Source organism: Amia ocellicauda, chromosome 9 (genome assembly GCF_036373705.1).
Source record: "Amia ocellicauda isolate fAmiCal2 chromosome 9, fAmiCal2.hap1, whole genome shotgun sequence".
In the NCBI taxonomy this organism is placed as follows: Eukaryota; Metazoa; Chordata; class Actinopteri; order Amiiformes; family Amiidae; genus Amia; species Amia ocellicauda.
The window spans coordinates 42,921,498-42,948,849 of record NC_089858.1 but is presented as its reverse complement, the minus strand read 5'-3'; the positions used below and the strand labels follow the sequence as shown (position 1 = coordinate 42,948,849).

At 41.5% G+C, this 27,352-nt stretch overlaps 1 protein-coding gene across 1 annotated transcript in view; it reads right to left on the bottom strand.

Annotated features, from left to right (window-relative positions):
- Positions 1-4,692: 4,692 nt before the first annotated feature.
- Positions 4,693-27,352, bottom strand: part of ido1 (indoleamine 2,3-dioxygenase 1) — an 88,519-nt gene continuing 65,859 nt past the window's right edge. The window contains exons 9-10 of the mRNA XM_066714552.1: positions 11,092-11,240; positions 4,693-5,348 (exon numbers count right to left, since the gene is read on the bottom strand). Coding sequence (XP_066570649.1) covers positions 4,969-5,348; positions 11,092-11,240 — 529 coding nt within the window. The 3' untranslated portion in view covers positions 4,693-4,968. The remainder of the gene's footprint in view (positions 5,349-11,091; positions 11,241-27,352) is intronic.

The window sequence follows — 27,352 nt, the reverse complement described above, 5'->3', positions numbered from 1 at the left end:
GAGTGAGGTGTTCACCGTCAGCTCTCCACATTTCTTTCACAACACTCACTCCTTGATCCTTTGCAATACAGCTCACTCCACTGAGACTGCTCTCCTAGCAGTAACTGACTCCCTCAATTCAGGCGGCCTCCCTCTCCTCAGTCCTAATCCTCCTTGATCTCTCCACAGCGTTTGACACCATCAATCCTCCTCTCCTGCATCGCTGACCTTGGAATCTCTGGAACTGCTCTCACCTGGTTCTCCTCCTACCTCAATGACGGGACCTACCAAGTGACATGGAAAGGTTCTTTGTCCACACCTCAACCTCTCCTCACAGGTGTACCCTAAGGCCCTGTCCTGCACCCCCTCATTGCATCCCATGGTTTCTCCTACCATTTCTATGCAAATGATGCCCAGATCTTTCTGTCTTTTCCCTCTTCTGAACCCCTCATCCCCTCTCGCATCTCTTCTTGTTTGCTATTTCCAACTGGATGCACTCATACCACCTCAAGCTCAACCTCTCCAAATCTAACTATTTTCCCCCCTCTTCTTCACCTTCTGCTGATCTCTCCCTCTCAATCCCCTTAGAATCTTGGACACTCTCTCCCTCTTCTTCTACTAAGAATCTAGGAGTCACCCTCAATCCTGCACTCTCCTACACTTCTCAATAACATGGGGTCATTCCTAAGATTTGGAAAACTGCACATGTGTTACCACTGTATAAGGGTGGGGATAGTAGCGTGCTTGATAATTATCGACAGATCTCTAAACTAATTTGTCTTGATAAAATACTGGAGTCATTAGTAAATATACAGCTGTGTTCTTATTTTAACTGAAAATAGTATATTTAATGAATTTCAATCTGGTTGAGACCAGGACACAGTTACAATCACAGCAACCATGCTGGTTATAGATGACATCGCAAAGGCCTTGGATGAGAAACTAAGTTTTGTTGTGCTATTCATTGACCTGTCTAAAGCCTTTGATACTGTTGATCACTCTGTTTTGCTGAAAAAACTGTCATCATTGGGCATGGATATTAGTACATGTTTGTAGTTTAAAAACTACCTCAGTGAAATAATTCAAGCTGTAGTAATGGATGAGTATGAATTTAAGTTTATTGCTGTTCATAAAGGAGTTCCCCAGGGATCAATTTTGGGGCCTTTACTGTTTACCTTGTATATAAATTATATTTGTAACTCTGTGAGAAACTGTAAATTCAATTTTTATGCTGATGATACAGATTTATATACAGCAGCACCATCTCTTGTTCAAGCATTTTTTAACTTCATGTCTGATTTCCAAATTTTACAAAATTCCTTTATTGATCTTAGATTGGTTTTAAATGGAAACAAAACAAATAAATTGTTTTTACCAAGCATTGGTTTGGAAACAATTTTATAACTATAACTCTGGACAATTCGGTTTTAGAATGTGTCCCTTCATACAAATACCTTGGCATTTGGTTTGATGACAAACTTTTAAAACCTACATTACTGAGTTGGTGAAAAGTTTGAAGTTCAGATATGTTTTTTTTATATAGAAAGACATAGACATAGAAGGGAAATTGTGTAGGATCTAACTGGTACAAGAGGTACCACGGGCTCATTCTGAGATAGGAAAAATGTAATTCACCTTCAATGCCCCCCATTCATGGAATGCTCTGCAGTAGACCCTGAAGTTGAAGACCACTGTGTCTATATCACTTTTTAAACAACTGTTGAGTGACTATTTTACTGTAAATTGTGTGTGTTATTCTTAAAGTGTTATCTATTTTAAGTCTATGTTTTTATTGTATATGGTTGTAATACAGGGCACCACTGTACTGTAAAGTTGGTCTTCCCTGTATAAATAAAAGAAAATAAAGATTAAAAAAAACATGACACGCACCTGCCGATTCTTCCTGAGCAACATACAAATGCGGCTCCTGTGTTCAATGTAATAGTACATTCAAAACACACTCGTTTAAACATCAATTTGCTGGATAAATACATTCCTATAAAATGTGTAATATCAGGTAAAACAACTGATCTACACTCACCTAAAGGATTATTAGGAACACCATACTAATACTGTGTTTGACCCCCTTTGGCCTTCAGAACTGCCTTAATTCTACGTGGCATTGATTCAACAAGGTGCTGAAAGCATTCTTTAGAAATGTTGGCCCATATTGATAGGACAGCATCTTGCAGTTGATGGAGATTTGTGGGATGCACATCCAGGGCACGAAGCTCCCGTTCCACCACATCCCAAAGATGCTCTATTGGGTTGAGATCTGGTGACTGTGGGGGCCAGTTTAGTACAGTGAACTCATTGTCATGTTCAAGAAACCAATTTGAAATGATTCAACCTTTGTGACATGGTGCATTATCCTGCTGGAAGTAGCCATCAGAGGATGGGTACATGGTGGTCATAAAGGGATGGACATGGTCAGAAACAATGCTCAGGTAGGCCGTGGCATTTAAACGATGCCCAATTGGCACTAAGGGGCCTAAAGTGTGCCAAGAAAACATCCCCCACACCATTACACCACCACCACCAGCCTGCACAGTGGTAACAAGGCATGATGGATCCATGTTCTCATTCTGTTTATGCCAAATTCTGACTCTACCATCTGAATGTCTCAAGAGAAATGGAGACTCATCAGACCAGGCAACATTTTTCCAGTCTTCAACTGTCCAATTTTGGTGAGCTTGTGCAAATTGTAGCCTCTTTTTCCTATTTGTAGTGGAGATGAGTGGTACCCGGTGGGGTCTTCTGCTGTTGTAGCCCATCCGCCTCAAGGTTGTACGTGTTGTGGCTTCACAAATGCTTTGCTGCATACCTCGGTTGTAACGAGTGGTTATTTCAGTCAAAGTTGCTCTTCTATCAGCTTGAATCAATCGGCCCATTCTCCTCTGACCTCTAGCATCAACAAGGCATTTTCGCCCACAGGACTGCCGCATACTGGATGTTTTTCCCTTTTCACACCATTCTTTGTAAATCCTAGAAATGGTTGTGCGTGAAAATCCCAGTAACTGAGCAGATTGTGAAATACTCAGACCGGCCCGTCTGGCACCAACAACCATGCCACGCTCAAAATTGCTTAAATCACCTTTCTTTCCCATTCAGACATTCAGTTTGGAGGTCAGGAGATTGTCTTGACCAGGACCACACCCCTAAATGCATTGAAGCAACTGCCATGTGATTGGTTGGTTAGATAATTGCATTAATGAGAAATTGAACAGGTGTTCATAATAATCCTTTAGGTGAGTGTATATGATAATCTATATGATATCTTGCCCTTGGTAAAGCATACATTGGCAAAACCACCCAATCTCTTAAATCCAGAATTGCTTAACTTCGTAGTAATATTAGCCAGGGGTGTCACGCAACTAAATGTTTTTGGGGGACACAGAGAAAACAAATTAAGATTGCTACAAATGGTTCGTATTTAATTTGTCACACATTTACATTACATTATTTGTCATTTAGCAGATGCTCTTATCCAGGGCAACTTACATTTGTACCCATTTATACAGGTGGGCATTTTACTGGAGCAATCTAAGTGAAGTACCTTGCTCAAGGGTACAACAGCACTGCCCCACCAGGGATTTGAACCCACAAGTCCAGAGCCCTAACCACTACTCCACAGTGCTGTCTATAACTTAAACCTTGTGTTTTTTTCCACATTTAGTAAATACGAAGATTTCGGTTTTTTAAATAAATACATAAATAAATGCTTAATCTTCGTTTTGGAAAAATAAATATTTATTGTTTGATTAAATATAAATCCTAAATCTCTGAGTCACAAAATAAATATAGTTTTTAAATAAATATTTAGTCTAAATATAAATGTTACATATAAATATTAAATGTTAAATATAAATGTAAAAGTTAAATATAAATGTTAAATATAAATTTTATTTTGTCTGAGAAATATACCTCTTTGTATCTTTATTGTAATCAGAACCAATTTAATTAGTTTGTTTATTGTGAAAGGACAAGTTTAGTCTTTAAATGTAAGCTGTATACCAATTTTAGGTATTATCAAACCATCATGAATGAGCCTAAAAAATCTTAATATATTGCAATTATCTAATCTGTGCTAATGATGCATTCTCATGTGAGTAATTGCTTTTTCATCTGCAACAAATGTGTAATCTTTTTAAACATGTGATGGGTTTGCTTACTCTTACCCTGATGAAAGCACACAAGTGCCAAAATGTCGATTTTTAATTTTTAATCATCTGATCATTTGGGATTGTATTTTGTATTTCCTTCTTGTAGTTCAAAAGCAATCCCAAAGCAACTTGAAAGTGGTTGAGCAAACCTGCCAAGAAGCATGGGCAAAAATTGCACCAAGCCAGCGGGCAAAGTTGGTAGAGACTTACTTTAGACTGTAACTGCTGACAAGGTACTTCCACAAGATATTGAGTTGAGGGGTCTAAATATTTATGCAATCTAAATATGTATATTTTTTATCTTTAGTTTTTGCTAAATTATTACAATTAAGTAAAATAAATAAATAAATGTGAATGCAGCATTTTGTAACTTTGCAAAATGGGATGCCATAGGAAGAGTCTGAACACTTTTGTAAGTACTATATGTAACCTGTTTTTCCATGTTTTAAATATAACTTTCTTTGGTATTGAATAAGGAATTGTGAATTATTTATCCCTTCTAAAACATGTGAAGATGATGTTGAAACAAAATGTAAAAATGAAATGCATATTTTGTGTTCATTATTTATTTTTTGACAGAATTTGTATGTACAGCATTGTCTCATTCTTTAAAATATAATCAAAGCAGAAACGCTTTTTTAAATCAAATTTAAAATCTGCATCATTGTCTAATTTACACATTGATGTTGAAACCACAGTACTATGTAATGAGGCAAAACTAGTCAGCAACTAAAATGTTTCACCCATATATCTTTACACAAGCAGGCAATAATCTCTACTTCTGCCTCCTTCATATTACCAGCCTAAATATCTGGCCCTTGGCAAATCAGTGCTCAGAGTCAAGTGGTTGGGTGGGGGCAATGGAGCTGTCTATGGTTTGGTCTCGTACAGTCTTCAGGAAGCTCATGATTCTGGAGCCGCCTGTGCCCCTGTCCTCTAGTGCTAAGGGGGCGTGGACAGACTGCTCCCCCTGGACCTGCATCTGCCTGGCTCTGGCGGCTGGCACACTGATGAAACGGCTGACAATGATGATGTGGTAGTTGCGCAGTGAGAGCAGTTGGGACACACAGCTGTTGAAGGCCTGCATCAGTTTTGGCTGAGCACTTTCTAGGACATACTGGCGCAGGGAGGGGCCACGAGACAGTGCCTCAATCAGCTGTTTGTGGGAATGAGGCATGTAGTCCCTCATCCTGGTCAGAAACTCACCTGCATATGGAGAAACCACACAAAACAGTTTATTATATTTATATATAAGAATATCCCAATATACCAATACAATTTCAATATACATATATAGGGCATGCCACTGTTATTAGTTTACTAGCTAGTGTGGCTTTTGACACAATTGATCACCAAATCTTGATACACTGCTTAGAAAACCTTGTTGGCCTGTCTTCACGGTTACGCAGATGACACACAATTATATCTGTCAGTAAACAATACCACAGATAATAGAAACACTAATCTGCTGTGTGTCTGAGATTAAATCCACTAAAGGGATTGGCACCTCCCTAAAAGATCTCATCGAATACAGTTCGCCGTTGAGATCCCAGGAAGTCGGATACTTAGTGGTCCCTAAAATACAAAAGAAAACCACAGGTGCTAGAGCATTTAGGTATAGGGTCCCAAAACTGTGGAACAATCTTCCAGCCTCTGTAAGAGATACCCTCCTGTCTTAGCCTTTAAATCACTGCTGAAGATTAATCTTTTTAGTCTGTTTTTCAAGTCACTAATGCTGCCAGTGTGCGATGTGCATGCAATGCACAGTTGTATTTGGAGATGTCCTGCATTGCATGAATAGTACCTGAGCACAATTTTCCTTTTGTCTTCCAGCAATAGCTCCCTCTGTGGGGCCGACAAGGCACCTTGTCCCCCACCGTGGAAGCCCGACAAGGCACAACCCACCCCAGAGGCACCCCACCACGGAGGGCTAACAGTGCACCCACACCCCAACCCCTGCGAGCCAGCGAGATGCCCCCACCAGAGGGAAGCACCATTTAAGAACCTAGCTGAGGAGGTGGCTCGGGTCAAACTGAGTCTCTCCGCCCTCTATCGGGAGGAGCAAGAGAAGATCAAGGTCCTTTCCAGGGTCCGCATCATGGAGGACGATGAGAAATGCAGCCGCTTCTTCTTCAAGAAAACGAAGGAGAGGCGGCCTGCAATGTCCTCCATGATCGACTCCTCGGGGCAAGAGGTGGAGGGCAGAGAGGCTGTTGAGACAGTGGTGCGGGATTTCTACAGGGAGTTGTATGATCAGAAGGTGGTGGATCAAAATCTGATCCATCACTTTCTGTCCCTGTTGGAGTCCCGCAGTGAGGGGGACGAGGAGGAGGAGGAGGATCCAGAGATCACCACCACTGAACTCTCCCAGGTGATAAAGAGTCTTAACTCTGGAAGGACACCGGGTCCCGATGGGATCCCTGCTGAGTTCTATAAGATCTTTTGGGAGGTGCTTAAAGAAGATCTGGCCCAGGTCTTGGGGTCGATGTACAGAGAGGGTAGATTGGCCCCTTCTATGAAGAAGAGTATCCTCTCCCTTCTTCACAAGAAGGGAGACCCAAAAGATCTGAGGAATTGGCGGCCGGTCAGCCTCCTGTGCACCGACTACAAGATACTGGCCAAAGCACTGACGCTCTGGCTGCAGCGGCCACTACCTCAAGTCGTGGGTCCCGACCAGGTCTGTGGTGCCCGGGGGAGATCGGCGGCCGACAACGCCATGCTGCTCAGGGATGTCGTGGCCTACTCGAACGAGAGAGGGCTTCCCCTGGTCCTAATCAGCTTGGACCAGGAGAAAGCCTTCGACAGAGTGGGCCACGAATACCTGCAGCTCGTCATGGAGAGGATGGGTCTCGCTCTTGGCCTGAGGAAATGGGTTAAGATCATTTACAGCGGTCTAAGCAGCAGGGTCCTTGTGAACCGCCACCTGACCGAACCATTTCCGGTCAGGTCGGGGGTCTGGCAGGGTTGTCCCCTGTCGGCCCTGCTGTACGTCCTCTGTCTGGAGCCGTTCATGCAGCCGATCCGCCGGGACGTCTCCATCTCCCGGGTTCCGGCGGAGAGCAACTGAAGGCCCTGGCCTACATGGACGACATGGCCGTGGTTTGCACAGACGCTCCGTCCGTGGCCAGGGTCGAGGAACTGCTGGACGGCTTCTGCAGGGCGAAGGGGGCCGCTGTCAACAAGGCCAAGAGCGAGGTCTACCTCTCCAGGGCATGGCCTGTCGGCCGGGGCCCGCCGACCGTGTTCCCTGTGAAGCCGTTTATCAAGGTTCTGGGGATCACGATCGACGGGACCAACACGGGCACCCGGAGCTGGGAGGAGGCCATATCTAAGGTCCAAAAGAAGATCCACGGCTGGAGCACAAGGACCTTGACGATGGCTGGTAAGGTGCTGGTCGTAAAGGCCATCCTCTTCCCGATACTCCTCTACGTAGGAATGGAGAGGCTGAAAAGAGTGCAGATGGTGAAGGGTACCCTGGATGGAGGCAGGGGGGTCCCGGACGTTGTGTGGCTGATAAAGGCGCAGGGGCTGGCCTATGTGGTCAAGAACATCCAGGCTGCTGGCAAGAAAGTGAGTTTTATGAACCGCTTTTATTTTGCCAGCAGCCTGAGACCATTCGGCCTCTGCACCATGGATAACACCAGGCCGCACTCGTGGGATCCCCCGCCGTTCTACAGGGCGCTCCGAGCCTTTGCGCTCGAAGTAGGCCTCCATAAAGTCGTGCTGGCCTCCTGGGATTATAAGACCATCTGTAGCCAGATGAGATCTACCCAGGAGACCAGCCGGATAGAAGATTTCCCTCCCGAAACCTGCCGGTTTATCTGGGCTAACGCTACGCACGTTTGCCTCACGAATACACAGAAAGATGTCTCCCGGATGGCTGTGAGTCGGTGTCTCCCCACCCGAGTGTTCATGCACAGAAGGGGCATAGCTCCTTATGACACCTGCCCCTATAAGGGTTGCCTGGGGAAGGAGACGGAGGCTCAAATCTTTAGAGATTGCCCCTCCGCCTGCAGGGTCTGGCTCCTGTTTTTCCCGTTCCTCCGCAGATTTGCCGTTCCTGTGCGGACGTCCGCCCAGCGGATTCTTTATGGCCCTGCCAGGGGAATAACATCTCCCTCCCTGAGGTGCTGGTGGCGTGTCGTCTGCGCAGTGAAACAGGCCCTGTGGGAGGGACGGAACATCTGTCTTTTTAATAAGCAGGAGCTGGACCCGATTGTCACCGCGCGGAGGGGCATGGTACTCATTCGTGAGTATGTCAATCTGGAGGTCCATCAGAGGGGCAAGGTGGAAGCCTATAAGAACTGGCATATACAAGATCTGGGGGAGCTCAGGATCCCATGATGGGACCCACCTCCGGGGACGGTCAGTTCTCCCTGCTGGAGCCCGAGTCCAAGATCTTTTAACTATTTTATGAATGATTGCTTTTAAAATGACTTTTAAAAATGAATTTTAATTGTTTTTAAAGATTTAGTTGTTTTTAAAAACACTAGTTGTTTGGGTTTTTGTTTTGGTTTAGTTTTGTTTTATTTATTTGTCAAATACATTGTCCGTTTTGGATTTAATTTTAAATGCATTGGACCGTTTTTGTTTGTTTTTTATTTTTACCTTTTTAATTGTTTCTTTATTTTGTCCAGTGCATTTTCAGTTATTATCAATGTATTTGACCCTTTTGTTGGTAGCAGTTTTGCTTTAATCACATTTGTTTTGTTGTTTTGTGCACTTGTTTATTTGAAGTTAAGTATTTTGTTTTCGTTAAATCACAAAGATTTTAAAAATTTTAAGTGATTTTAGTAATTGATTTAAAAAAATTTTTTAATCACAAGTATTAAAATTTGAAATGTTTTTATTTGAAAATGTAAAATACTTCAACAATAAAACAGTATTTAAGAACTTTCTGATCGCTTTGCTGCTGTAACAAATACATACACTCTTACCAACTACACACCTGGGCAGTTTGATGGTACATATCCTTCTGGGTAGTGTGCAGCTTACCACAGGTTCTAGTAGCTCCTTTTAGCCTTCTCCCAGCTCATGTCTGTCCCTGGCTGCAACCTCCCACCAACTGCCCTGATTCTCTCTGCCTGCTCCCTTATATACCCAAGAGCCCTGCCCCTTCCTGTCTGGCTGGATTCAAACTCACACCGAAAATCAATTAATCAAGTAAACAATTGAAATCACAGGCTGTTCCAACTTGCATGAATTTCATCGCGGCAACTCATAATGTGACTCAGTAGTGTGTATGGCCCCCATGTGCTTGTATGCACTCCCGACAACGTCTGGGCATGCTCCTGATGAGATGGCAGATGGTGTCCTGGGGGATCTCCTCCCAGACCTGGATCAGGGCATCAGTGAGCTCCTGGACAGTCTGTGGCACTACTTGGCAGCGTTGGATGCACTGATACATAACATCCCAAAGGTTCTCAATTGGATTCAGGTCTGGGGAACGTGAGGGCCAGGCAATGGCATCAATGCCTTCGTCATCCAGGGACTGCCTACACACTCTGGCCACATGAGGCCGGGCATTGTTCTGCACCAGGAGGAACCCAGGGCTCACTCCACCAGCGTAAGGTCTGACGATGGGTCTGAGAATTTCATCCCAGTACCTAACAGCAGTCAGGGTACCGTTGGCCAACACGTGGAGGTCTGTGCGACCCTACAAGGATATGCCTCCCCAGACCATCACTGACCCACCGCCAAACCGGTCATGCTGGATGATGTTGCAGGCAGCATAACATTCACCAGAGCGTCTCCAGACTCTTTCACATCTGTCACATGTGCTCAGTGTGAACCTGCTCTTATCTGTGAAGAGAACGGGGCGCCAATGGCGGACCTGCCAATTCTGGTGTTCTCTGGCGAATGCCAAATGAGCTGCATGGTGCTGGGCTGTGAGCACAGGTCCCACTAGAGGACGTCAGGCCCTCATGCCACCCTCATGGAGTCTGTTTCTGACAGTTTGGTCAGAAACATGCACACCAGTAGCCCGCTGGAGGTCATTTTGTAGGGCTCTGGCAGTGCTCCTCCTGTTCCTCTTCGCACAAAGGAGCAGATACTGGTCCTGCTGCTGGGTTGATGCCCTTCTATGGCCCTGTCCAGCTCTCCTTGTGTAACGGCCTGTCTCTTGGTATCTCCTCCATGCTCTTGAGACTATACTGGGAGACACAGCAAACCTTCTTGCGATGGCACGTATAGATGTGCCATCCTGGAGGAGCTGGACTACCTGTGCAACCTGAATGGGCTGCAGGTACCGCCTCATGCTACCAGTAGTGACAGGGACACTAGCAAAATGCAAAACTAGGGAAGAATCAGTCAGGAAGGATAAGGAGAGAGCAATTGTCTGTGGCCACCAGCTGCAAAACCATTCCCTTTTTGGCGGTTGTCTTGCTGTTGCCTCTCCAGTGCACCTGTTGTTACTTTCATTTGCACCAAAACAGGTGACATTGATTCACAATCGATTAGGCTTCTTAATTCTTTTGAGTAGTGTAGTACAATGTAGGAATATAGCTTCCTTTTTATTTTTTAAGATTTTAAAGAATTTTAAAGAAGGGAAACCTATAAAGAAAATTGTAATGGAAGAGATTTAAATTCCTTTTGGAGTCAGGTCGAATTAAAAAGTCATGTTACATTCTGAAGACACCTTTTCAATTGAATCATGTTAACAGTCTCCCTCTCTCTTGTAAAAAACAAGTCTTAATTGCATTGGGGACTCTTAAGCTTAAATACATTGAAAAGGCCAATTGGGTTTTGCCACCACAGGTCTAGAGAACAGTGCTTCCCTTAACAATTTCCCTGAATTGTATTTCCAAACCTCCCCTTTATGTTATATGTTTTGATAATAGATTTTTGATGCCAAAAGAACAAGTTAAGAATGTCTCATTCTGAAATTGTAGTTCACTTTTGGCGCAGGTCTAGCTGACACCAACCTCATGCACACCTCCCTGACACTTACCAGTTTTGCCCTCATGCCAGACCCCCAGCAGCTCATCAAAGCAATGCAGCAGACTGCTTTGGGCAGCGCTGCCCCCGGACAACTGCAGAGGCTGTTCCTGTACCCCCTCGTACACCAGACCCTCAGACATCATGGGGTTGTCTTTCCACCTGAACATGCCAAACACAATGCATCAGAGCTAGCTGGGCTGTAAGAAAGCAATCATAACCTCTAATCAATCTAGTCCAATCATAATACATGTATTTATATTTATTGTAACTAGTCACTAATGTATTATGGTGCAACATCAAAAAGCAAATATTAAAAGAAAACCACATGATCAATTCTTGCAATAGTAAATGCAGCACTCCTGTAGACTCAATCAATCATTCTCCTTATACATCCCTTTAGGAAAATATACATTATTGTTGTTATTATCATCATCTAAACCATTATGCTATGCAAAAGGTCATAAAGTCACATCATATGCCACTATTTTCAGGAAGAGTACATGCTTGTATTCATAAATTGCTTACAATTGCCCTCCAGAATGCCAAACTTTGGAAAGCGATACAACCATTAAATAATTTTGTGGATCTTGACAAATTAGAAATATAATATCTAATATCATATATATTTATATGAACCTTTCAAGATGTCTTTCATGAAGTAGCACTGCATTTTATTTAAATTTGTATGTTTTAGGTTATTATTACGGAAATTATATACGTAGGAAACACTGTTTTTACACTGTATTTAGGCCTGACATCTCTCAGCAGACAGAGATCCACAATGCACGATTCCTAAAATTATGGTTTTATGTGTTGCTAGAGTGTATAAGTAATGTGTATAGCACTTTTTGAGTTAATGTAATATAGTGCCTTGCAAAAGTATTCATCCCCCTTGGCATTTTCCCTATTTTGTTGCATTACAACCTGTAATTTAAATGGATTTTTATTTGGATTTCATGTAATGGACATACACAAAATGGTCCAAATTGGTGAAGTGAAATTAAAAAAATAAACTGTTTTGAAAAATTCTAAAAAATACAAACGGAAAAGTGGTGCGTGCATATGTATTCACCCCCTTTGCTATGAAGCCCCTAAATAAGATCTGGTGCAACCAGTTACCTTCAGAAGTCACATAATTAGTTAAATAAAGTCCACCTTTGTGCAATCAAACTGTCACATGATCTCAGTATATATACACCTGTTCTGAAAGGCCCCAGAGCCTGCAACACCACTGAGTTAGGGGCACCACCAAGCAAAAGGCACCATGAAGATGAAGGAGCGCTCCAAACAAGTCAGGGACAAATTTCTGGAGAAGTACAGATCAGGGTTGGGTTATAACAAAATATCCGAAACTTTGAACATCCCACGGAGTACCATTAAATCCATTATTAAAAAATGGAATGAATATGGCACCATAACAAACCTGCTAAGAGAGGGCCGCCCACCAAAACACACGGACCAGGCAAGGAGGGCATTAATCAGAGAGGCAACAAAGAGACCAAAGATAACCCTGAAGGAGCTGCAAAGCTCAACAGCGGAGATTGGAGTATCTATCCATAGGACCACTTTAAGCCACACACTCCACAGAGTTGGGCTTTATGGAAGAGTGGCCAGAAAAAAAGCCATTGCTTAAAGAAAAAAATAAGCAAACACATTTGCTGTTCGCCAAAAGGCATGTGGGAGACTCCCCAGACATATGGAAGAAGATACTCTGGTCAGATTGAGCTTTTTGGCCATCAAGGAAAACGTTATGTCTGGCGCAAACCCAACACCTCTCTTCCAGCAGGACAATGACCCTAAGCATACTGCTAAAGCAACACTCAAGTGGTTTAAGGGGAAACATTTAAATGTCCTAGTCAAAGCCCAGACCTCAATCCAATTGAGAATCTGTGGTATGACTTAAAGATTGCTGTACACTAGTGGAACCCATCCATCTTGAAGGAGCTGGAGCAGTGGCTAGAATCCCAGTGGCTAGATGTGCCAAGCTTATCGAGTCGTACCACGAGACTTGCAGCTGAAATTGCTGCAAAAGGAGCCTCTACAAAGTATTGACTTTGGTTATGCACGCTCAAGTTTTCTGTTTTTTTTTGTCTTATTTCTTATTTGTTTCACAATACAAAATATTTTGTATCTTCAAAGTGGTAGGCATGTTGTGTAAATCAAATGATACAAACCCCCCAAAAAATCAATTTTAATTCCATGTTGTAAGGCAACAAATGCCAAGGGGGGCACTGTATACTTGTAACTTAATCAAATAATCATGCATGTCAAAAGCCAGTTTGTATGTTCTTTCAGGGTATTAGGATTTGTAGTCATAACTTTCTGTATAGCAGAAACACAACAGAACTGCAAAGCACCAGATGCGTTGTCTCCATGGCAACTTGAGTCATATTATAAAGTCAACCGAGTGTTAAGAGTTTCACAGTCTTACTCCTTGATAGTAATTATAGTCTCCATAGACAATATAAAGTGTTGCTGTGTCCACTGCTGTGTATAAAACTGTGAAGACTTAGTTATTCTTTACTATTTTCCAACCACAAAGGAGATTAACATGAGTTTGTGCAAGTAAAATGAAAAAATCCACATTAAAAAATGAAAAAATCACCTTTGATCACAATGAATTCCAACATTTGCATAATTTTAATCATCCCCCCACCTATGCTGGTTTGTATGAATAGGCTTATGCACACTTGGCCAGCATTAGAGAAGGGCAGACACTACAGTTGCATGGGGCCTCCGACCACTAGGGGGCCCTGCCATCTTTTTTTTGTATACTGTGCTAACACATCTGTCTCTGGTACCTCATGGCAACAAAATTGTTCACAGTCTTGTCCAATTCCAATTGCCTTGCTCTTTCTCATTATTTGCTCAACAAAGCTAGTACTGAAAAGGCCTCCTTGAAATATTGTATGTTTTGATCAGGGGATCAAGGGGATAGGGCTCAGAAATGACACTAAGAGTAATACAAAAGTTAAGTGCAACTAAGAGGTATATATATATGCGCAGCAGAGGGAATAGGGGAACAGTGGCTGGGAGTGCAGGATGAATGGGAGAAGAGGGTTGAATGAACAAACGTATATGGTGCTGAGGAATGTTTAAGACAAAGTTAGAATTCAGGAGATGATGACCTCTGGTGGCAAACTGGGGAAGTGTTGGGAGGGAGATCTCACAATTGGTTACTGAGATAGAATCTCTGGTTGCAGAATTTCAAATCTCTGTATGAGTGCGTCCATGCCATGGAACTGGTTTAACAGCTGTTGCGTTACAATATTCTAAGAGGATATTTATTTATTAAAATAAAATTGTGATTTAAAAATGTTGCTTGTTTTTTTTTTTCAAATCTTTTTATTATTATTCAAGATTTTAACAAATATGTACACATACACATGCACATACACCGACACATATGTGTACAAATACACACACATGCATACATATACATACACCAATCTAACGCAGAACTCACCAAAATAAAAAATAAAATAAAAAAAGGCTAGGGTACTCCAGATACACTTAGCAAATTAATGGTAAGGAACAAAATTAAATTTCAGTTTAGAACTATGATACTCTTATTAACTGTGCAATAGCATGCTTCACAGAGAGACAAAGGTATCGTTCGATTGTACATGGAAATTAAATAATGGTTGAAAAAGGCCCTGCGAGGAACACCATCTAAGTAACCAAACTTTGTGGAATTTTTCCAGTTTCAAAGGGAGAGAGAGAGACATCCTTTCCATGGCATATAACTCCCACATATATGAAATCCATACCCTGATTGGGGGTGCTTCAGAATTCTTCCAGTAAAGAAGAATAGATCTTTTAGCTGCCTAGCTAATACATTTAAGGAGGTTATTTTGATAAGTGTCAATTTGAAGATTGGTGGAAAGACCCAACAAGAAAATCTCAGGGAGTTTGGGGATTTCCATATCAAGAATATTCTGATTTATATTGGAAATCTCAGTCCAGAAACAGGATATCCTGGGGCTGTCCCAAATTTGATGTAAATATGAGCCTGGGGCATGGCATCCTCGCAAGCAATCCAGGGGGTAGTTATTATCAATCTTATTCATTTTAATTGGGGTGAAATGAAACTGTAGAAGGATTTTCAATTGCATCTCCCTCCATCTACTGCAAATAGTGTTAGCATGACCATGACCACAGATTTCTTCACAAGAGTCGAATGAGAGATCCTCTTCTACAGATAAGCAAATATCCTCAAAACCCAGACTCTTCCTGTCAATCAGTATATTATATATTTTGGACAATATTTTATCTGTGCCTGGACAGATTATATTGATTTCCAATTGAAAGTAGGGATGATCCATGAAGGCCCTATTAGTTTTATTATTTATATAATGAACTACCTGTGCATATCTGAAGAAATCCTTAGGGGATTGACCAATTTTAGATTTCAGTTCCTCAATAGTTAATAAATTACAGTAAATAAATTAAATCTCCTAAACAAATTAACCCGAGTCTCTGCCATTTCAAAAAGGTAGTATCGAGAGGGAAGAGTGGGTTTGAGCATATAGGAGTCAAACTAGAAATGTCTGGGGGAATGCCAATATATTTCTGTACCTCCCGCCAGATCCTCATAGTACATTTCACAAAAGGATTTATAGAGGATCCTGAAGTAGCCGCAAGACTAGGAAGAAATGGAAGGCCGACGGGGATGTAATGTGGACACTTTGGTTTTCAATATCCATCCACAGACCTTGGGTGTAATTATTTAACCACAATTTAATTATTATTATCTGGGCTGCCCAAAAATATAATCTCATATCCGGAAGGCCAAAGCCACCTGAATTTACAGGACACACTAGTCTAGTATAGCTGATTCTGGATTTCTTATCCCTCCATAAGAAAGCTCTTATCTGCCTATCTAAATGTTTTAGACTGGAAGCTGGTACATGCACAGGCAGGGTCTGAAATAAAAATAATAATCTTGGTAAAACATTCATTTTTATAGTGTTTATACGCCCCAGCAAAGATATAGGTAAATCAGTCCATCTATCCAGGTCCATCTTAATCTCTCTTAAGAGCCCAGGATAGTTTACTTTGTAGAGGTTATTGAGATTAGACAGGATAAAAATCCCAAGATATTTAAAGCCATGCATTACCCAATGAAAGGGTATAATTATTTTTTTTTCAACCCTGGTGATATATCTAGGTTCAGGGGAAGGACTTCAATTTTATTAACATTACATTTAAACCCTGAAATCATACCAAACTCCTTAAAAGTATTCAATACTGAAGGGATAGAGGATTCAGGATCAGTAATAAACAGTAATAAATCATCTGCATATAATGACAATTTATGGTTTTGTTCAGCTATATTATAACCAGGAATGCTATGGTTTTCTCTCACTGAAATGGCCATGGGTTCTATAGATATAGCAAATAGCAGATGGGAAAGGGGGCATCCCTGTCTGGTGCCCCACTGCAACCCAAACCTGGGAGAGAGAATCCCGTTAGTGCATACCAGAGCCATAGGATTAGCATACAAAGCCTTGATTAGGTCTATAAAACCTTCACCAAATCCAAATGCCTGAAGCACAGCAAAAAGACCCCCACTCCAACCTATCGAAAACCTTCTCTGCATCAACTGAAACAATCCTGGCAGGTGTTCTACTTTTGTGAATATGGTGCAAAATATTAAGTAAACGTCGAACATTATCTGACAATTGGCACTTTAGGATGAAACCAGTCTGATCATCTTTAATTATCATTGGAAGAACACCCTCCAACCTTTTTGCCAATACTTTGCAGAACACTTTTAGGTCTGTATTTGGTCTGTATGAGCTGCATTCCAGAGGGTCCCTCTCCTTTTTATGAATAACCGATATAGAGGCATAATTCCAAGAAGGGGGGGATGCATCTGGATTCTTTAATATTGTTAAATAGTTTTGTTAATAATGGGGAGATTTCATCCGAGAACTTTTTATACATTTCGTTTGTAAAACCATCCAGCCCGGGTGACTTGTTATTCTTAAATTTTTGTATTACTGACTTAACTTCAGCCATTGTAAATGGAGAGTCTAATAAATCTCTGGCTTCCTGGGAGACCTGAGGTATAGAAAGCTTATCAAGCCAGATTTTGCAACTACAATTATCAGAGATAGATTCTGTGGAGTAAAGTTTGGAATAAAAGCTTCAGTGATGCTATTTTGATCATATGTGATGTTACCTTTGCTAGTTCTCACCCATTGAATTGTATTTAATTCCTGTATTTTTTATGTATAAGCTAGCAGTTTAGCTCAACAGATGTATCCAGGCAAATCTCAATATTTTTTGGAAGCTTTTGAAGATGCCACCAAGACTTATTTGTCGATCTCATGTCAAATACCCCTGATGAATAACGTTTAACGATCTTTAACGGGTCTTTTCCTCCCGGATACCCCGGTGGTTTTTGTGTATAAAAAACAAAAAAAAAATAAAAGCCGTAGGTAATTTGCTAAGTATCGCCCTTCCCCTCATCACCAGCTTACTGGCCAAGTAAAAAATGCAGTTCACAGAAAAAATGTATTTAGTTCCGCAGAAACAGATGGACCGAATTAAAGAGGACTTTCCAGTTGAACACGACACTCTCATTTGGATGAAAATGAAAAAGCTAAACGCTATGCACAAGTTTTGCAGAGGTACCTAGCCTGGACGCATCAGGCAGAATCAGAAAAAGCCATGTTAACTTTGCAGATGCCTGATGCTAACACCGCATACTAAATAATACCTACAGAGCCTGTTTTTGATTATATTTTAGAGGCTATACCACAGAGGCAAAAGAAAAATGCCAAAATATTACTTAAGAGAATGGTATCCAACAATGCTGTAACTTCATGGAACGAGAATGGGGAATTTGGGAGCTCCTATCCGCGGGTCTCATGTGATAGATCTGGTTAGAGCTGTCACACAGCAGCACACGCTTGCCTCAGGCAGAGCTCCGAAAGGCTGGGGCAGTTTTATGACAGCTATGGTGGAGATTAATATCCCCTGTTCTGTATTGTCCAACAGAGTTAACAGGGTGTAATTGGAGAAAGTAAAAATGGCTCCTACTAGGGACAGTTCTATGTGTGCTCAGAGATACCCTATTTCTCCCGATCCAGAGCTTATCTCAATAGAGGAGGCCGCTGCCCCACCCGAACCTCCACAGAGAGAGCGGCCCGCAAAGAGACGCAGGCTGTTTGGAAAATTACCATGTTATCTCTGTAAAATGGGGGCCTATTTTTTGTATTATTATTTTGGTGGGTGTTTGTTTACATATAGGTTATAGAAATACACAAGTTGTTGTTATCTGTAAAATGTTTAATCCTAGTGCGATTCTGATACTAATAAATGTTTTATCATTATTATTATTGTGTTTGTATGCCAAAGAACAATTGTCAGTGGTGTTTAATAGTTTTTTTGATACTTTTTTGTGATAATAGGGTTGAATAAAAATGCAATGTGTGATAAACAATGTTGTTTGTATGTGTGAATTTATTAACTAGGTAAAACCGTAATTATTGTGTATATAATATTTTATTATCTGGTTAACAGGTATTATATACACTCACCTAAAGGATTATTAGGAACACCTGTTCAATTTCTCATTAATGCAATTATCTAACCAACCAATCACATGGCAGTTGCTTCAATGCATTTAGGGGTGTGGTCCTGGTCAAGACAATCTCCTGAACTCCAAACTGAATGTCTGAATGGGAAAGAAAGGTGATTTAAGCAATTTTGAGCGTGGCATGGTTGTTGGTGCCAGACGGGCCGGTCTGAGTATTTCACAATCTGCTCAGTTACTGGGATTTTCACGCACAACCATTTCTAGGGTTTACAAAGAATGGTGTGAAAAGGGAAAAACATCCAGTATGCGGCAGTCCTGTGGGCGAAAATGCCTTGTTGATGCTAGAGGTCAGAGGAGAATGCGCCGACTGATTCAAGCTGACAGAAGAGCAACTTTGACTGAAATAACCACTCGTTACAACCGAGGTATGCAGCAAAGCATTTGTGAAGCCACAACACGTACAACCTTGAGGCGGATGGGCTACAACAGCAGAAGACCCCACCGGGTACCACTCATCTCCACTACAAATAGGAAAAAGAGGCTACAATTTGCACAAGCTCACCAAAATTGGACAGTTGAAGACTGGAAAAATGTTGCCTGGTCTGATGAGTCTCGATTTCTGTTGAGACATTCAGATGGTAGAGTCAGAATTTGGCGTAAACAGAATGAGAACATGGATCCATCATGCCTTGTTACCACTGTGCAGGCTGGTGGTGGTGGTGTAATGGTGTGGGGGATGTTTTCTTGGCACACTTTAGGCCCCTTAGTGCCAATTGGGCATCGTTTAAATGCCATGGCCTACCTGAGCATTGTTTCTGACCATGTCCATCCCTTTATGACCACCATGTACCCATCCTCTGATGGCTACTTCCAGCAGGATAATGCACCATGTCACAAAGGTCGAATCATTTCAAATTGGTTTCTTGAACATGACAATGAGTTCACTGTACTAAACTGGCCCCCACAGTCACCAGATCTCAACCCAATAGAGCATCTTTGGGATGTGGTGGAACGGGAGCTTCGTGCCCTGGATGTGCATCCCACAAATCTCCACCAACTGCAAGATGCTATCCTATCAATATGGGCCAACATTTCTAAAGAATGCTTTCAGCACCTTTTTGAATCAATGCCACGTAGAATTAAGGCAGTTCTGAAGGCGAAAGGGGGTCAAACACAGTATTAGTATGGTGTTCCTAATAATCCTTTAGGTGAGTGTATATGAGAATGTGACAGGCTGTTGTCTGTCACGGCACGGCTGCTGCTGACATCCGCTGATGAGGTGCTCATGTGCCGCAGCTGTGCTGTCCGCTCCCTCGCTAACAGGCTGCGGACTCACGGCTGCGGGCAATGACGTCAGCTGCAGCGTGCCTTCTCTATTTAATCTCACTTCCTCCCTAGGAAAAGACAGCTAACCGACGAGAGCGAAGACGGAACCTACAACCCCTGACTGCCCGGAGCTCCCCGTTTGTATGAACATTTGTTTGGACGTTTATTTTCTTGTTTTGCTTTTGTTTTCCCCCCCTGATTGTCTGTGTTCCCCTGTACGAGCCTGCAAAGCTCAATAAAAGCCAGACACGGCCGTACTCGAGACTCTGGGTCCCCGCGTATTGTGTCTGGCTGTCACAGAGAATTTCAAATTTCATTAACTTAAACACACACACACGCACTAATCTAGCATGTCTATACCTCTATAGCGTTATTCATACATGGCTCTAACATTGGTTATTTCTGTTCATGACTGATTTAGCAATTATGACAGATCCTAAAATCATGCATTCGGTAACACATCTGACAATTCTCATTTTCATGAAGCTTAAACAAATACATAGGTCACGTTCTCCTGTTATAACTTTTCACAAACTGCATTACCATGTTGTCATTATTATGATTATTATTTTTGTCATTTAGCTGACGCTCTTAGCCAGGGCGACTTACATTTGTACCCATTTATACAGCTGGGCATAATACTGGAACAATCTAAGTGAAGTACCTTGCTCATTACTAATTAAATCTTCAGAATACAAATCCAATATCTGATTATAAGATAAACCTTTACATCGCTGTTGTAAAAAATACACACAGTGGTTTCCACATGTTGTGGACAAAGCATCTTGCAACTGGTTACTCTTATACATGGGTAACACGGCATTTGTGTTTAAAAAAACACATGATTGATTTAGGGGAAAAAGGAGCATTGGGACGGAATCCATAAGAAACAAAGATTTCAGCGTTCCCATCTCCTCCCAGATAGATAGCGAGCCAGTGTTCCCCGGGTAAGTCGTGGGGGTGGGTGTTAATAATAAAGCAGACTGGCCTCCTGTTTGGGACTTGTGATCGTTTGGGGAGCTTATCAGATGGAAACACACCCAGAAAATAGTCTCTTATGTTAATGTCCTTAGTCATAATGGCACACAGTTGTTTGGTATCCATGGCTACTTTGCGGAAGGCACAAAGCAATCTTTTTTTTTTCCTTTTCAGCTGTAGTCATAAAGGACTTGGCATCTCATGTTAATTTCATCAATGTTGTCAAAAACAGCATACACTATCATGTTCACGGTGGTTGGTAATCGCTGGGCAAAACGAATTTCTGCTCTCAGGTTCCATGTTTTTATGAGTGAATAGTGCCCGGTGAACTCTTGATCAGGGCTGAGATTGAATGCAAACAGCGTGTAACCTTTGGGAAACTCCCGGACATAGTTATAATTTGCGAAATCCGGTTGTAGCGGTTTAGTGGGGATCTGCTCCCCATCTGCATACAGGGCCAGGAAATTAATATCACAATGTTTAAAGTTGAAGGGATTCTGTGTAACGTCACCGCTGAATCAATTACTATTATTTTAGGCAATTGGCCCAGAAATCAATTTTCCTGGTTACACACCCGGCTTCCTTTGGCCAGACTGAACACCTTCATCTGAACCCTATCTACAGGTTATTTTGCATTAGCCACCTGCAGCGCATCGGCATGTCCCAGCTTGACAGCGGGGGCCACCAGGACCCTCTTCACAAACAGAGCTGCAGAGAGAATCGACAGTTTGAAATCCTCAGCGTTGCTCATGAGACAGAATGCTTCTCTGTTACGGGTGAGCTTAATTTTTATATCAACACCGTTCAGCATTACCTCCACATAGAAACTCTTTTCAATGCTGGTCTGTGTGGGCGCCAGCTGAAAAAGGTCCAGTTCAGATTTGGTGCACTCCCCAGAGCTACAGTGAACGAAAGCCATGTTTAAAATATTATCCCCGTGATGTTGTTACCTGGAGCTCCTGTTCTTGCGGGTGCTGTTTCTTTTATGATTGTGTTTCTTCCGTACAGCCCTTCTTTTAACAAGTGCCGAGGGCCCTGTGAGCCCCAGTGGTGTCGTTCTTTTCCTTTTAATGCCTCTCCTTATATACATTAGTCCCGAGCCCTCCTGTTTCGGGGCATTTATTCTACTGGCCACCGCACTTGTAACCTGGCCAACCACATCTTTAGCTATGTTTGTCGCGGCTGATCTGACATGTGGCTTGACAATTTCTAACCCACGTCTCAGGTAAGGCATAGCTTTTCTGAATAACGCTCTAAATATACCAGCTACCCCCACACCGTATTGTACCGGCATCCCGGCAAAACTGGGGAGGCCGTTACCCGCCTGATACTTGTAGTAGTTCCTATACATGTGTGGGTCTCCATAGTTTTTAACAATCACCATGATTTAAAAGTGGTTGTATCTAACAGGTCGGAAATGCAACTTCACTATTACCTTGCCGTATGCGAATGTGACATGTTCGTTCTGATCAGTCTTTATTTCAATGCTGATGGTGTCAAATTGATCCATGCTCAGGGGGACAAAGTGAGGCTTATCATATAACAACGTAACAAATTTGCCTTCTTCCCCTTTTTTAGGCGCACAACGCAGAAGTGGGGCGTAAGTGTCACCCACTAATTGGTGTTAAATTATATCGGTATAAACATACATGTGATTAAACCCTGCAGTAATATCCACAGGATGGGGTGATTTTTTTCGCCCCCTTCTTGGGAATGAACCCCAAGACATGTGCTAGTTGGCCCCTGGTAAAAAACAATATAGTTGAATCACCAAAAAGCCTCACACTTCTACTAATATAATTGTATTGAAAGTATACTTTGGGTGATGTGGGGACGGACTTGACAGCATTATTCATGGCTGTTAACAATACATCAATGTTTTTATAGTAGCCTTGTGATATTTCATAATACCAATTTGTGTCGGTTGTTTCAGAAAGCAATTCGAAGCTCTGTTTCCTGTCAAATGTATTGACAGTCATGGGGTAGTGCATCTCCAACATCCCTACCTCCCATTTACCTGATAGATCAATGGATTTGGCTATATTATCAGTAAAGTTGGAGCTCTTGTTATTAGGAAATAGATCCTGTGAGGCATTGCTGGTTAAAGTCAGGTAAAATCCGTTTTCACTCATTTTTGAGCCTCTCACAACCCCGGTGCTATGTCTTTCACCTCTGAAGCTTTGATCCAATTATAAAATTTAATCCCCCAACCCAGCCATTTGACTAAAACTTGTTTATTTCTGCCATGACCTCTGGAGTCTAAAATGTTTTGTACACGATAGATCCGGTCAACATTCAGGTTTATCAATCAGATTCCAAACTCTCCACCATGACCAAGACCAAAGAGCTGGCCAAGGATGTCAGGGACAAGATTGTAGACCTACACAAGGCTGGAATGGGCTACAAGACCATTGCCAAGCAGCTTGGTGAGAAGGTGACAACAGTTGGTGCGATTATTCGCAAATGGAAGAAACACAAAATAACTGTCAGTCTCCCTCGGTCTGGGGCTCCATGCTCCATAGTTCTCACCTCGTGGAGTTTCAATGATCATGAGAACGGTGAGCAAACAGCCCAGAACTACACGGGAGTATCTTGTTAATGATCTCAAGGCAGCTGGGACCATAGTCACCAAGAAAACAATTGGTAACACACTACGCCGTGAAGGACTGAAATCCTGCAGCGCCCGCAAGGTCCCCCTGCTCAAGAAAGCACATGTACAGGCCCGTCTGAAGTTTGCCAATAAATAACTGAATGATTCAGAGGAGAATTGGGTGAAAGTGTTGTGGTCAGATGAGACCAAAATCGAGCTCCTTGGCATCAACTCAACTCGGAATGACCCCAAGAACACCATCCCCACCGTCAAACATGGAGGTGGAAACATTATGCTTTGGGGGTGTTTTTCTGCTAAGGGGACAGGACAACTGCACCGCATCAAAGGGATGATGGATGGGGCCATGTACCATCAAATCTTGGGTGAGAACCTCCTTCCTTCAGCCAGGGCATTGAAAATGGGTCGTGGATGGGTATTCCAGCATGACAATGACCCAAAACACACCGCCAAGGCAACAAAGGAGTGGCTCAAGAAGAAGCACTTTAAGGTCCTGGAGTGGCCTAGCCAGTCTCCAGACCTTAATCCCATAGAAAATCTGTGGAGGGAGCTGAAGGTTCGAGTTGCCAAATGTCAGCCTCGAAACCTTAATGACTTGGAGAGGATCTGCAAAGAGGAGTGGGACAAAATACCTCCTGAGATGTGTGCAAACCTGGTGGCCAACTACAAGAAACGTCTGACCTCTGTGAATGCCAACAAGGGTTTTGCCACCAAGTACTAAGTCGAAGGAGTCAAATACTTATTTCCTTCATTAACATGCAAATCAATTTATAACTTTTTTGAATTGCGTTTTTCTGGATTTTTTTGTTGTTATTCTGGCTCTCACTGTTAAAATACACCTACCATTAAAATTATAGACTGATCATTTCTTTGTCAGTGGGGAAACATACAAAATCACCAGGGGATCAAATACTTTTTTCCCCTCACTGTATATATATATATATATATATTTAAAACTTTTCTTATTTTTTAATTTACCAACACAGTATCATAAAACAATATAACCTTAAAAACACAGTTTATGCCATTAAATATTACACCTACACACCAGCAGGGTGAGGGACCCTTGGACCCTCACCATGATGGATGTCATCCTAACAAAATGGCTACCATCTTACCAGATGACCTGTGACCTTACAAATGGCCGATATCATCCAAAATGGCCGACATCATCCAAGATGGCTGACATCCAAAATGGCCGACATCATCCAAGATGGCTGACATCCAAAATGGCCAATATCATCCAAAATGGCCGACTGCCTAAGGCGGGATGTCCGGTATATGGTACGGAGGGATGGTGGGACTTCCGGCTATCAAAAAAGAAAGTGATCTTCACTACTTACTTACATTACCCTGAATGCCTACAGCTTCTAATTTGAGGATCAGTCTTTGGTGTGGAACCTTATCAAAAGCTTTCTGAAAATCTAAGTATATCATATTATATGCTTTCATGTGATCTACAGCTGTAGTTGCATGTTCAAAAAATTCAAATAAATTAGTAAGACATGATCTGCCTCGTCTAAACCCATGTTGACTATCTCCAAGAATATGGTTTTCATTAAGATGCTCCTCTATTTTCTGTCTAATAATTTCTTCCATCATTTTACAAGTAACACAGGTGAGACTGATTGGTCTGTAATTTCCTGGTTCAGTTTTGTCCCCTTTCTTGTGGACTGGTATGACATTTGCCATCTTCCAGTCAGTTGGCACATCCCCTGTTCTAAGTGTCATTTGGAATATTTTAGTTATTTTAGTTTATAGAGGCCTATAAATAATTTCCCTCATTTATTTAAGTACTGTTGGAAATATATCATCTGGCGCAGGTGATTTGTTTGTTCTTAATTCTGCTAGTACCTTTAGTACCTCCTCCTCATATATCCTAATCTCTCTTAGGGTTTCACTGGACTGATTGTTACCCTGGGGCATGTTATCTGTTATTTCTTTTGTAAAAACCTCTGTGAAATACTCATTTAGAACATTTGCCACATCTTGTTCATTTTACAAGATACTTAAATTTTTGCCTTTTATCTGTTTCACTTCCTCCTTTATTGACCTCTTGCTGTTGTCATATTGAAAAAAACTCTTTGCAATACAACAATGTATCATTAAGAATCAGTTGTGCCATATTAGAATCATACACATTTGTCATTTTTGTAAACACATTGCTCAAAAAAGGAAGGTAACTATGTAACGGAAGCAGATATCTGAAAATTAACACTTTTTTAATTGTAATTTTGAAAATGTGGTTAGTCTATCAAGTGGAAATCTTGCAGACATTTTGTCGAAAAAAAAATGAATTAAATATATAATCAAAATAGCCACCTAAACATACAAAATAGTTTTTAATTGAACGCATACAAATTACATCGACTACTAAATGTCTGTAAACCGGAAAATAAAGGTATTTTGCAGTTGACATGGTGTTATAATCTTTATACATCCAATTTAAAACTATTTTGTTATTGTTATTGCTAGTGTTTTTATTGCTAGTTTCTACAAAATGTTTGCAATGTTTCCACATGAGTCACAGAGTTAAAAAAGGAGCATGCTTAATACGGATTAATTGATAAGGATTCTTAACTAAATAATTCTTGGAGAGCGCCAAGATCCTTTAAATCATACAGATAATTTATTTGAGCATTTCAGGTTCAGTTGACAAGGGATGATTTATCTAGTTGATTTCAACATCACTAATGCCACCAACTGCAGTCATGCATTGTGCCACAGTGCCACAGACCCTCTGTGTAGGGCTGGGCTACTTACCCAGTGGCATGTTCCTCTACTGTAGGCAACTCGAAGCATCTGAGCAATTCTGCAGTGTGCATCGCTGTTTGAAATTTTGTATGTATTATTCTTTGTAAGTACCATGTAGAAAATACACGTATATTTCAATACAGTATACTGCTGGCCAGCACAGAGCTCTACGTAATATCTACATAAGTCTGGGATAAATTATATTGAACACCAATGCATTTTGGGGTCATTGACATTGATGCCATTAAAAAACAAACTTAAGCATTTAATTTATTTTCTATTGTTTTCCAGGCTTCTTCCCTGGCTTATGCAGATGCAGCAGTTTTCACTTTATTCAATATGTCCTTTGCCTCCTGATGCTCTTCCATAATAAGTGCTGAAATTGGCAAAAGAGCATGCTGCTGTCGGCAAATCATAGTTTCGGCGCCCCACTGTGACTCCTTTTGTATCCAAAATGGAACACACGCTTATCCTCGATGAGTGACATCTGTCTTAAACTAATAAGCAAATTCAATCCTAGATGTGTGTAAGAAGAACTGAAAATCACGGGATCCCGTCTTTTTGTCAAGTAGTTTGCATCATTCACTTGTCATCACTAACATTGAATCACCAGTGTCAGTTCATCTCCAATTTGCATTTTCAATTAAAAATTGCAGTGGTAGTTGGTTTTTGAAAGTACATATTCAATTCAGTAAATAAATATGTTTTACACTTATGTTGTAAGTCGCCCTGGATAAGGGCGTCTGCCAAGAAATAAAAATAATAATAATAATATAAGGGACATATAGTATTTAACAAATACTGAAACCACCCAACACAGGACCCAGAATATTGCTGTGCAATTCAAAAAGATGCCCCAAAGAGCAGTTTATTCACACAATACAATATAATTAATAAATAGGTCCGATAAAACAAGCAGACAATAACATTAAAAACTGTTTAACACTAGAAGTTCATAGCCTTTTTGTGCGGCATTTGCAATTCAAAAGTAAATATCTCTGTGTATGGCAATTTCTCCATATCCGTTCTTATATGTTACTAAATGTTTGAATGAAA